This window comes from Sceloporus occidentalis, unplaced genomic scaffold, assembly GCF_023333645.1.
Source record: "Sceloporus occidentalis isolate IW3139 unplaced genomic scaffold, rSceOcc1.0.p SCAF_45, whole genome shotgun sequence".
Classification (NCBI taxonomy): Eukaryota; Metazoa; Chordata; class Lepidosauria; order Squamata; family Phrynosomatidae; genus Sceloporus; species Sceloporus occidentalis.
This window is the reverse complement of record NW_028317025.1, coordinates 2,832,337-2,845,425: the sequence shown is the minus strand read 5'-3', so window position 1 is coordinate 2,845,425 and position 13,089 is coordinate 2,832,337. Positions and strand designations below refer to the sequence as shown.

At 41.4% G+C, this 13,089-nt stretch overlaps 1 protein-coding gene across 1 annotated transcript in view; it reads left to right on the top strand.

Annotated features, from left to right (window-relative positions):
• LOC149289466 (rho GTPase-activating protein 45-like) overlaps window positions 1–13,089 on the top strand; it is a 30,460-nt gene extending 17,371 nt beyond the window's left edge. Inside the window, exons 3-23 of the mRNA XM_089490601.1 lie at window positions 821–964; window positions 1,047–1,131; window positions 1,330–1,402; window positions 1,749–1,821; window positions 1,902–2,039; window positions 2,476–2,540; window positions 2,716–2,826; window positions 6,162–6,242; window positions 6,374–6,541; window positions 7,202–7,339; window positions 7,773–7,963; window positions 8,233–8,336; window positions 8,452–8,529; window positions 9,330–9,410; window positions 9,579–9,748; window positions 10,031–10,219; window positions 10,538–10,675; window positions 11,300–11,523; window positions 11,839–12,055; window positions 12,162–12,261; window positions 12,737–13,089. Coding sequence (XP_089346727.1) covers window positions 821–964; window positions 1,047–1,131; window positions 1,330–1,402; window positions 1,749–1,821; window positions 1,902–2,039; window positions 2,476–2,540; window positions 2,716–2,826; window positions 6,162–6,242; window positions 6,374–6,541; window positions 7,202–7,339; window positions 7,773–7,963; window positions 8,233–8,336; window positions 8,452–8,529; window positions 9,330–9,410; window positions 9,579–9,748; window positions 10,031–10,219; window positions 10,538–10,675; window positions 11,300–11,523; window positions 11,839–12,055; window positions 12,162–12,261; window positions 12,737–13,089 — 2,921 coding nt within the window. The remainder of the gene's footprint in view (window positions 1–820; window positions 965–1,046; window positions 1,132–1,329; window positions 1,403–1,748; window positions 1,822–1,901; window positions 2,040–2,475; window positions 2,541–2,715; window positions 2,827–6,161; window positions 6,243–6,373; window positions 6,542–7,201; window positions 7,340–7,772; window positions 7,964–8,232; window positions 8,337–8,451; window positions 8,530–9,329; window positions 9,411–9,578; window positions 9,749–10,030; window positions 10,220–10,537; window positions 10,676–11,299; window positions 11,524–11,838; window positions 12,056–12,161; window positions 12,262–12,736) is intronic.

Here is a 13,089-nt window from a genome sequence, read left to right as displayed (position 1 = left end):
TCTTGTTACTGAAAGGTCCATGTCCACTAAGGATGTCTGATACCCTGTGTATGTCCTGATTATAGTCCCAAGAGGGGGAGAGATATAGGTAGATATTCAGTATTTTAAAGGTGATGTTCCAAAATTATTAGAGAAAAAAATAACTGAGTTCTCTAGCATTTTAATCAAACAAACCTTAGCAGATCTCCGTTTCTAGGAAGGTTTATTCACATAAAAACTACAGTCTTTTAATTGTTTTATAGTTTGTATGGCACATCGCAATTAAGCATTCCCTGGTGAAATAATTATTTTACCCTAGGAAGCATTTGGATATTCGGTAGCACTAAGAATGATGTTATTAATTCTCTTATTAAGTAATTATAAAGGTGTAAGAGGAAGTGGAACAACATCTTTAAAAAGTCATCTTTACCCTTCCAAGTGGGACTCTCTCCAGAACTATGGTCCCGTGAGGATCAAATATGAGTTTGCACAAGTCATCTATTTTTGGGCAAGATCTGATATTAAATTATGCAGTCAATTGACTATTTGTGATAATTCTTTGGGTTTTAATATAATATTCTTCTGCTGAAGACACTTAAGAGAACATAGGAACTAAATTTAGACAAGTAAATAACGCTTAATTCCTCAAGCAAGTTATTCTCATTCATCTTTTACTTCTTATTAGTAAAAAATGTTGGTCCCAAATAATCAGCACCTTTTTGTTGGTGGCAGTGGGATGGCAAATAGATTGCATTATTGTTGCTGTTGTATTGCTTGCACTGCATAAACTTGCTTACATGAAGATGTAATAATCCTAATTCAAAATTCTTTCAACCCACAGAGATTAAGGAGACGCGTCGTCCTTTGGCACATGAGTGCCTTGGAGAGGCCCTGAGACTACTACGTCAGGTGATCAGCAAGTATCCTCTTCTCAACACTGTGGAGACCTTGACTGCAGCTGGGACCCTGATATCCAAAGTCAAAGGTTATTTAAGTTCTGGGGAACGCATGGAGCAACTACACTATTACTTTCTTTTTCTTTTATTGTTTTACTTTGTATCTTGCAGGTTTTCACTATGAATCGAACATTGAGAATGAGAAGCGAGAGTTTGAAAAGGCACTGGAAAGTATGGCGGTGTGCTTCAGCAGCACGTAAGATATGGTGGACTAATTAAATTAGTAGGAAGTAGAGGTTGGGCAGAGTGGCGATGAGAGATGAAGGGGGAAGTTGGGCAGATTGATGAAGTAGAAAAAAAAAAAAAAGCCAACATATAGTGAGAAACTGGGATTTAATATGTGACAAAGTAAGTGTGTGTTTATGCTGACTTTGATGTCTTCTATTGCAATTAGGATCTCCGAGTTCCTTATGGGGGAAGTGGACAGCAGCACATTGTTATCACTCCCTCCAGGGGACCAGAGTCAGGTGAGATGTTTAGAGCTCTCATTCGTCATATTTCATATAGAAGTGAATGCATTATATTTGGTATGAAGTGCCTTGTCCCACATTGCTTGGCATTTCTGTTGCATTTATGTTTTTTGTGCAATTTTCAATGAATACCTACTCCACTCTAGCAGCATCTCTGCTGTTTACTCATCATCTCATTTCCTACTGTGTCTCCATTACCCTAACTTGTCTGTTTCCCCTCAACCGTATCTTCCATACTTAGACAATCTTCCTATATCAGCCTTCTCTGCCCATCTGTCTTGTACAAATCCTCATAAATCCATATGTGGTAGTTACACTTTTTATGACTCTTTATGGCCAACAGTCTATGGAAAGCCTGTGCGGGGGTCTTTCTGGAGGAGATGGGTCTCTTTCCAACACAGAGTATGTGGATACAGGTGAGTCCCAATAAATGTATCATAATGATTGCACTTGAAAGAAAAAAATCCATTGGTTTATCTACATGGCCTTAATACAGGAAGCCCTTTTGGGGAGGACGTAGATGTGATATTACAGCACAGTGAGGGAGGAGTTACTGCCGCTCTTCTATATGCAAAAAACATTTCAAAATACATGAAGGACCTCAGCAGCTACATTGAAAAGAGAACTATTCTGGGTAAGAAACTGAAACGGAAGAATAGTTCCCTTCATGTCCTGCTATCTCTCTGTGCCTTAACCTTCCCTCTTCCTGATGTTTCTTGCGCCCTCATCTCTTTCTGCCACACTTTTCTTCTGTACTCCAGTGTCCTTATTTCACTTTATTGTTCTTTTCCTGTATATCTGTTATGTCAGGCAGCCTCATGTTGCTCTGGGTGTACATTAAATTACCAACTCAGACCTTCATCACCCTGTTATACTTCCTCACCGTCCTTGTGACCTCATATGGTTCTGCTCATATGTCCTTAAGTTTTGTTACCTCAAATGTATCGTAATCTCTCTTTGGTCCCCACTCCATAATTATTTCCCTGTTATTTTCTGCTTTATTGAGTTCCACTTCTCAAATTGTCTTTTTAACCCCCCCATTATATTTTACCCTACTTTGTTTCTTCTAGAGATGGAATATGCCAAAGGACTCTTGAAACTAGTGAGCACATACAAGGGACCACTGACCCAGGAGGTACCTACCATCTGTCAGCAGAAAGGGGAGCATAAGTAACCAGTGTTAAGATAGATATGGAGTAGGGATGAATGTAGCAGTGCATTGAGGTGCAAAGATATATGTGGTCTGTTTAAATGGGATTGTCAGAGAAATGGGATTTTTTTTTCACTGTACCTTTTCCCCCCAACTTGAGCCGCACATGCCATTCCAGTCCATCTACTCTGTAGCTTTGGAGCAGGATTTGGATTATGGACACGGAGTTCTCCACACTGCAGGCGCACTTCAGCAGCAGACATTCCTGCAGGTATGTACCACAACAAGAAAGAAAACACCAAGGTTAATCAATGTAAAAATTTCCACCAAATTCCAAACCCACAGCTGTATTCAAGCAATGTGGATCAACGATACAAATCTAGTGGTGGGCTGGCCTGGGGGAGGGGGCCGCTCCCCTGGCTGGTCCAAAAGTTTTCACAAGGAGCTGGTCCAACCTGAACCTTCTGGGGAGGCTAGAACAAAGCAGGGTCACATAACGGTAAAAGGGAGGTTACTTGCATGTTATGAGAAAGCTGCGGGTGAGGCAAGGGCCGATGAGAGGGTAAGGGAGAGAGTATGTATATTAGAGCAGGGGTGTATAAAAATGCAAATTATGTAATTGTAATTTATTGTATGTTACATGCTGATTACAGAATTCTTTTACCATTTTTGTCCGTTAATGTGGTTAGATACATTGCTACTGGTTTTCAAAATAATATCCAGATGACCATGTGATGCATAAATCTGCACAAGTCTGTTTTATCAAACCCTTCCACACTCCTTCTGCATTCAACAGGATAGTGGTTGCAAAGGCAAGTCGGTAATAATAGGAAGATTCCTCTATGAGCAGTGGCGTCGCTACAGGGGGGCAATTGCCCCCCCTAGGTTATTCCTTGCCCCCCCGCCGAATTTGTAACCACCCAGGATAGTCCCAGTCAGGTGCTAACGACGGCACCTTGCCGTCAGTAGCACTACCCTACCTTGATGGAGGTCTGTGGACCTCCATCACCACCTACCCCGGCGATCTGCCCCTCAAACTTAAGGGCATCACCGGGGCCACCCGATCCGCCCGGTGCCGTCTCGCGTAATGACGCGATGACGTCACCACGCAACTTTATTAACAACTGACAATTGTCAGTTAAAGAGGTATGGGGTCATGCTGCTTAGATGCCTGTATCTCTCTCGGTATATAGATTGTAAAAAAAAAAGAATACAAAATATTAAGTAAAAAAAATAAAAATGTAAAAAAAAATGGATTTGGGGGTCTCTAAAGGCAGATAAAAAAAAGATCAAAATTGCCTAGAGACCCCCAAATTAAATTATTTAAGCATAAAGTAGTTTAACTTTAAAAAAAAAAAAAAAAAAAAGTTTAAGTATTCTAGCTAAATGATCACTGTGGTAGCCAATGTTACCACAGTGATCATATAGCTATAAAAAGTTACATTCCCTTTTTAAAAATGGCCGATACTAATTTTAAATCCTATTATGCCTTTGATCATGGGGTTAAATTTAGCCAACGGTAGAGGGAGGCAATTTTTGAAATCCTGATGAACTGCAAATATTATTAAAATCAGCCATTTAGCCCGTGCGGTACGTGAGTAACCATCTCATCCCTGGAGCGCCTTGCATTTTTACTGCAAAACGTATTTTTGCTGTAAAAGTGATTTTTTTTTTTTCTCCCTTTACCATCATTTCTTTGGGATTGTAAGGGGAAAGAATGGTGTGTGCTTCTGTGAGTAAATGTATGGAAAGAATGGCGTGTGCTTCTGCGAGTGAATGGAGATATGAAAGGCGTGTGAATGGTCAGTAATTAGGGTTAAAGCCTTGACGTGGCATTACTGCTCACGTAAGAAGGTAAATTATGGCACAAAAAGTACACATTTGCAAAAACGACATCCCTTGGCGCATCAAATGAGGGGCTGCATGTGTTTCTAGTACAAACCTGGAGTGCGCAAGACAAAAATGAACATGTCGCTATGGTTAGAAAAAACATATTTTCTAGCCAAAGCGACATATTCCATCATTATTTGTGCACTCAACTTTTGTCCTAGAAATACATGTAGCCCCTCATTTGAAGCTCCAAGGGGTGTAGTTTCTTAAAATGGATGAATTGCCTGAATGAGGGAGAACATGAGTTAATATGTGGATGAATTGTCTGAATGAGGGAGAGCATGAGTTAATATGTGGATGATATGTCTGAATGAGGGAGAGCATGAGTTAATATGTGGATGAGTTGTCTGAATGAGGGAGAGCATGAGTTAATGTGGATGAACTGTCTGAATGAGGGAGAGCATGAGTTAATGTGTTTGTGTGTATCATAGATGTATAATTGTGTAAGGGCAAAGATGGCACTAGCAGGATGTTTGAGCCTTGGGGACCAAGATGGCACAGGCAGGGTGTATATGGGACAAAGATGGCAAATCGTATGTGTGTTATCTGGGTGCTGACCAGGTTCTACGTGGGCAGCGTGGTTGGGGTGTGCAACCTGTGATCTATCCCTGTAATTTAGGGGGTTTTAAATATACCTTTAATGCTGTGTTTTTATGTGAATTCCAGTTGATCTGTACCTGCAAAGCTGGGTTTGTGTGTTCTTCTGTAGATCCATATCTGCTATGCTATGTTTCCATACATTATTTATGTATACCTGCAAATACTGGGTTTGTATGTCTTGTTCAGTTGATTAATACCTGCAATGCTGTTTCCATGTATTTATTTGATCTATACCTGCGATGCTACATTTCATATATTATTATTGTATACCTGCAAATACAGGATTTGTATGTCTGATTCAGTTTATTTGATATATACCTTCAGTGCTGAGATCACAAGTGAATTTCAATTGATCTATACATGCAAAGCTGGGTTTGTGTGTTAATGTGTTGATCTATACCTGCTATCGGCAGCAGGGACTAATATTAATATATATATTGGCAACTGGGGCTAATATTAATATATATGGGCAGCAGGGGCTAATATATATATATATATCAGCAGCAGGATCTAATATTTATATATATCAGCAGCAGGATCTAATATTAGGCCCTGAAATCATTTAGTGCAAAAGTTAAGGTATTGTGTTGTTTAAAGGATTTCAAGGATTAGTCTTACTAAATTGTGGCTTCAGGCTTCCCATGTTGAATGTACAAGTATTGTATTGGCCAATAACAAAAGTATCATTCCATAGCACATTACTTTTGGCAATATATATATATATATATATATGTGTGTGTGTGTTTTTTCAGTGGTATGATTTAATGGTGGAAATTATTAATGCCCCCCCCCCCCAGTTTGACTGTGGTATCTTGTGTGCCCCCCCTATATATTGTTTCTAGAGTTGCCACTGTCTATGAGGTAAATGTCGATGCAACAATATGCAAGACAATAGAATGACCTCCAAATGCAGGGTGAAGGGGGCTTTTGTGGACAGCTGAAGTTTGGATATGATAAATTCATGGAAGTATAGAATTTGATTGCAGATAAGAACAATTCATCCCATCGTGTCTGCCCATTGTTTTCCTGCTGTAAAAGCATCCTTGCACTTATTTTATATTCAAAATAGCCTTCATAAATAGTACCAATGCACAAATATTGCAAATATTTCTGCAGCCTGTGAACATGCGCCGCCTGGAACATGAAAAGCGCAGGAAAGAGGTGAAAGAGCAGTGGCAGCGAGCTCAGCGAAAACTGGTAAGACAATCTTGCCTGACATGTTCTGTCTGTACAATATTCACGGAGGCAACAGTTCTGTCTTTGCATTTCCAAAGCCAAATGCTTTCTCCATTTGAGATTTCCGATTTGTTTTTCCCCTAAACATGTAGATGGAGGCCGAGACCAACCTTCGGAAGGCACGTCACGCGTACCTGCAACGCAGCGAAGAGCATGAAAGAGCCCAGTACACTGCTGCACGTGCCGAAGAGGAGCAGAGCCACACCGGAGCCAAATCTCTTGACAAGAAAAGAAGAGCTGAAGAGGAGGCCAAGAACCGGGTATTTATAAACAATGGGGTTTAAAGTCAGGATGAATGCGAAATGTCGGAGTGTGTCACGTCTTAAGTCTCTGAACAGAGATAACGTGATCCTTAATCAATTCAATGACACAGTAGACTTTCATGACTTAGGTCAGCAATGTACCATAGTAAAGTGAAATGTTTTGTATTACTAATACGAGATTACAAATCTGTTTTTTTGTGGGGTTTTTTCTGCTGTTTTTTTCGCTTTTGCATTAAGTTTTGAGACGTCTGCTTAATAGCCTTTTGTACGTGTTCTAGCTCTGTTATCTGTGCCCAGTTTACTAAATAAATAGCATAATTCCTAGAGGCTGTGGTGAACAATATAATGGCTCAGTCTTAATCACCCAGCCAAACACTCTGAAGGGAAAGTCAACCAAAATATCACTTTACGGACAACGACGACAGAATAGAGGTATACAGATAAAGGACGTCTGCTGGAACAAAATAAGATGAAACCAGGTTATTTACAATGTTGACCTACATCACTGCATTGTATTTTATGGCACTTGTACCTTAAAGTCAGAGCTGTACGAGTTAGTGCCACTGAATGCACATTTGTCCTGTGGATTTCAAGTAAACCAGTGACTGAATTCAGGCTCACATGCCCTCTCCATGTGCATTCTCTTCTTCTCTTTAGGCAGAGGAAGCAATGGCTACCTACCGGACCTGTATTGCAGATGCCAAGACTCAGAAACAGGAGCTGGAGGACGTGAAAGTGAATGTTCTGCGTCAGCTTCAGGAGCTCATCAAGCAGAGTGACCAGATCCTGCGCTCGGTATACCCCGCTCTTATTTCCTAACCTGGTCCCATTACTACTGTACTCCCTACACATCTATTAAATGTTTGTTTGCCTACTTACATTACTTTATTTTTGTTTCTCACTCTCTCATATTCCATCACTTTTACCCTGCTCTCTTATCTATCTACGCGCCTCTCAAAAACACTATCAATCTGCCTCCCTAATCCCAAGTCTTCCTCTGTTACTGACAAGTGACAACCTTTCCCTCCACTTAAAAGCCCAATCACGGTTATGTAACCTATTAAATGCACAGGCCCTCCTATGGATTGTGCAACAGATACTGTAATTGACCTATGACCATCACAGATTCCCCTTTTGTTTTTACTTTTCCTTCTCATTTTCTGTCATTTTTCCCTTTATTTTATATAACCTTCTGTCTCTCATAACAATATCACTTCCCCCATTGTAGGCCACCATATCATATTATCAGAGCATGCACATGCAGACCGCACCACTTCCAGTTGGATTCCAGACCTTGTGTGAGAGCAGCAAACTGTATGACCTTGGCCAGCAGTATGCATCCTATGTCCGACAACTTGGGGCGGAAACTGAGGTGGAGACTTGTTATGACTTCCAGCCTTACACCCCTCAGATTGCATGGTATGAGAATTCTCCATTTATCTATCGGTTATATTATTCATATAATGGAGTCTCCTCTCATTGTGTTTCCCCTTCTCATACTCTCTTTAACCTCCCATCCTTCCAATTTTACTTCTAATAGCATTTCTGAACCATGATGAATAGTATATAAGTTGAACAAAACAATAAATACAGATGAGGCGGTAAGCTGAGAAAATGAGAAAATACACATGTTATAGTTTGTTAGGTACTTTACATTGTTTATGATGTATTTTTCTCTATTTTTTCAGGTCTCCCTGTGTTCGGGTTCGTAAATCCAGTTTAAGCTCTCAGGATTTTGTGTCTTCAGAAAATAAAGAGATAAGTGCAGACGAGCAAGTTGTGGAGAGAAGAGGTGAGGCAAAAATACTGGTTGACAAATAACTTGTTAAGATCCTGGGCGTATGTTAGTGGGTGAATATGTCGTCGTTGTTGGTAGCTAGATGTAGCCTGTCTTTTTTTCCATTTAGGTGGTAAAGGTCACCAAGTTCACAAGTCATGGCCAACTGCTTTGAGTGAAGGGGATACTTCTGGAGGCAATGTCACAGGTAAGTAAATCCAATGTGAATTAGTAGGCCACCACAATCATTCAGCACTGGGACATTCATATACTTAAAGCATGCAATATGTTTCTGAGGTTTTATTTTAGATGGCTTATTAAATGCAGGACATATATTCTTGTTGCGCAGATTAGATGGGCCAAGTGGTTCTTATCTGCTGTCACTTTCTATGGAAAAAGCTTCATTGATGCACATGGGGAGCGAAGGCTGGCCCCTGTGGTCAAATCCAACAGACGAGCTACTATAACTGAAATTGCTGAAAAAAATGCTGGGTCTGATAGAATGGTGTCAGAACACACAGTGCATTGCAGTTTGTTGTGTATGGGGCTGGACCAGTCAGGATGCCCATGATGACCACTGTCCACTGCCGAAAGTGCCTACAATGGGCGCATGAGCCTAAGAACTGGACCACAGAGCAATGGAAGAAGGTGGCATGGTCTGATGAATCATGTTTTCTTTTACATCACGTGGATGGTTGGGGACATGTGCGTCGCTTACCTGCAGAACACCGGGCACCAGGATGCATCCATGGTGGCCCCACCTCGCAACTTACACTAGAGGTCTAGTGGAGTTCATTTATCGATGGGTCAGGGCTGTTTGGGCAGCCAAAGGGGACCTACACAGAATTAGGCAGGCGGTCATATTGTTATGGCTGATTGGTGTATAATACCAATATATCACAAGAAGGGCTGAATTATGTCTACAAAATATAATGCGTAATTACGTTTCAAGCATTAAATTTAACCTATTTAGTGGGTAGTCCTCACTGTTGTATCTGTCTTCCACAGGTTTCCCTGAGAAGCTCATTCAACCTTTGTCACCCACTGAGGACACTGAAAAGAAGAGGCTCAGTACACCTTTGGAGCAGAGTAGGTGTAAAGAGCTACATTCTGACCCATGTAATATGAGAACACATCCATTAAATAAGAAGCTGCACTTAAATAACAAAATGCAAGTTGATGATGTGGCAGATACACACATCTAAATCTTTATTAGATGAGGGACTGCAAACCATTCTCTCTATCTCTGTCCTCTAGGTATCAATGGACTCCCTGATAACATAGAGGTTCCTATTTCCACTGGCCCATTCCGTAACGTTGGCCTGTCACGGGCAGCTAGGACCCACAGGCTGCGCAAATTACGGGCTCCGAGCAAATGCAGGGAGTGTAACAGCTATGTGTACTTTCAGGGTGCCGAGTGTGAGGAGGTAAGAGAGTATGGAACACCATCAAATTGTACAGGGTTTGGCAGTGTGGCAGGGTTTGGTAAAGTATAAGGAAGGAGAATGAGGTTTGTGAGAAATGACTTAGAACAGAAATTGAACATATAACTTGTGCTTCTTTCTTCTCTTCCCTTTCCTGTTCTCCTGTTTTACTTATTTCTTTTTCAGCCTTTTATCTCTGAATCCTTCATTATTTCTTACACCTGTTTCACATTGTTTTGTTCCTGCCTTTTATCTTATGTCACTCCTGTTTTGTGTCTTTCCTAGTGCTCCCTTGCCTGTCATAAAAAATGCTTGGAGACCTTGGCCATCCAGTGCGGTCACAAGAAGCTGCAGGGCCGATTGCTACTGTTCGGGAGAGATTTCTCGGAGGCGGCTCTTCGTTCCCCGGATCTTGTCCCCTTCCTCATCCGTAAATGCGTGTCTGAGATAGAAGAGCGTGCACTGACTATGAAGGTACATCATTTTGGCATCCGATACCCTAAATTGGGTAGTCTGACGCCCATTATGGGGTAGTAAGACATGATGGGGGCAGTAGTGGTTACTGGTTTTTGTGCTGCAGCTAGTTAAGTTGATATATTTGCTTTTGTCGTTTTCTCTTTTGTTTTCTATGTACCATAGATTGAGCAAGATTTATAGGTCACTACAATCATTCTTTCTGGCCCATAGTGAGTGTTAACATCATTATCTGCCCCTGAATATTTCATTATTTTAGCAGATTTCATGTCTTCTGCATGGACTTCATGATAGTTACACAACTGTATTTCCTTGCAGGGAATATATCGGGTGAATGGTGTAAAGACACGCGTGGAGAAGCTGTGCCAAGCCTTTGAGAACGGGAAGGAATTAGTTGAGCTTTCTCAGGCCTCCCCACATGATCTGAGCAATGTTCTAAAACTTTATCTCCGCCAGGTAAACGTAAAACTGTAGCTGCTTAATGTTGTTTAATGATCTAGAAGGAAGAGATCAGCATCTTAAACTGGACATGCATTCTAAAGTATGTGAAGACCTGTAATATGTCACTACACAACTAATATAGTCATATAATAAGAATGCAGTATTTAAAGGGACACTCCAGCCATCATATGCACGGTTGCAAATGCATGAGCTGGATTCTGCAAACCCACCCCACATCTAAATCCCATTTAGATGTGTTTAGCTGAACACATCTCCCTGTCCGATATACTCACCAGCACTGGCTCGTGGGAATAGCTCAGGTGAATGCTGCATGCAGGGCTCTGTTCAGACCCTTGTGCGCATGATTTTAGTGGGAGCTCTTTCCTGCTACTGATTGGCTGCTTTAAGCCATGAATAGTCGGACCATGGAGGAGGAGGGCATTTGCTGCAGCAGGGCAGCCTCCTCTGTGTCAGGTAAGTGGTTTATTTTTACTTCTTCACTTTGGAAGAACACAAATGACAGCACTCAGAGTTCTTTTATATGCATTCAATGGATTAACAGCCATGCATTCAGTTTCAGCTAGTATATAGTTCCCTTGTGCATCATCAACTAATATATCATTATGTTTTTGCTGACAGCTCCCGGAGCCACTGATGCCGTTCCGTTTGTACAACAGTCTAATGGGCCTGGCCAAGGAGAGTCTACGAGGAACAGAGGCTGGGAAAGGGCCCAAACTGGAGAACAAAGGCACAGAGACCGAATCGGAGGTCCTGGCATTAGTGATACGGCTAAAGGCACTACTGCAGGAACTTCCTCACGAGAACAAGACAACTCTTCAGTATCTGATGCAGCACCTATGCAGGTTTCAAAGGGCAGGGGCAATTGGGAATAGCGAATATAGTGAATAGTGGGGAAAACAAATAAAGGAATTAAGCAGCAGAGAAGAGACTTCCAAGGAAATAAAACATTACTGATGGGCAATGTGAGAAACTGGAGAACTGATGTGTTTGGAAATATCAATTGGGATGTTACATAAGGGCAAAGAACCCAAAGGAGCAATATGTAGATATCAAGTGTGCTTTTGCATGGGAAAGCAAGCCTTTTCCACGCAGTATCTATGCATATGGTTCATGGTTTGTAACGTCCCATATCCTTGTGTGCAATCGTTTACTCGTAGAGTCTCGGAGCAAGAGCAGCTAAACAAGATGAGTCCCAGCAACTTAGGCATTGTTTTTGGCCCAGCGCTGATGAGACCTCGTCCCACAGAAGCAACCGTGTCGTTGTCATCTCTTGTGGATTATCCTCACCAAGCTAGGATTGTAGAGACCCTCATCATTTTCTATGAAACCATTTTCGAGGAGCCCACTGCAGAGAAGCCACTGAATTCTAGTGATGTGAGAATAACAGTTCAAAATATTTTGTGGTTTTCCCTGTAGTAACGTGTCAGGTTAAAATGTGTTTAAAAAGTGCTTATACCCAACACATACCTCTTGTCTACAGGAAACCACTTCAACATTCAGCAGCGTTCCCAAACTTCATGTCATGGTTGAAGAAGAGACATCTAACTTGGCTCCAGATTACCAAATAACCTCATTCAGAGGTAAGTAAGGAAAAAAAATAAGCTCAGTGGGTGCCGAAGTACCAAAGATGCCTGTAGTTTGCCCTTTATTAATGCATTTGCATTCGTACTCCTTGTTCTTGCTTACAGATGCCAGGATGATCACTGTTATTTGCCAGCCATTTTGCATATAAAATGTTCTTCCTTATCCAATATACCGTTCATGAATATAAACACGCATAAAGTCTGCATGTTAATCTATGTGCCTCTTGTGGCTCTATGTGAAAATTGAAGCTTCTGGTAACTACTCATTACATATAACTTCTAGTATACATGCAATCTCCTATTATGTACCATCACATCTACTGGATACATTTAATAATGGCAGTGGGGTTTTTAAAAAAGTTGTTGAGTTGGCATTACTTTAATGCTTTTTTTGTACAAGGATGGGATGCGATGTCTACCTTAACTTGCTAAACTCTGGCATGTTAAAAGAAACATTGTTCTTTTCTTATAGATCAGACAGCATCCTCCCTGGATTCAGACTCTGACTCAGATGGTGGAGAGGATCTCACAGAGGGCTGGGAACCTGCGTCCCTGAAGGGCCAACTCACCAAACAAGCCAGTGAAACAAGCACAGATGATATTCCCTATATTGGGGCAGACTGCCAGTCAGAATCCGAGGAGGATGGTCAAACTCGCAGGAATCTTGCAGAGAGCAACACCAACCAGTCCAACAATGTTCTGTTGAACAGTCGGCGACTGATGCCTCCTTTGCATTGCCACCACCCTCTACCGGTCATCCGGATGCTACATGGAAGAATAGCTATGAGCGCTGCTGCCGCTGACCGTTGTCCTCAGTTCGTTTAA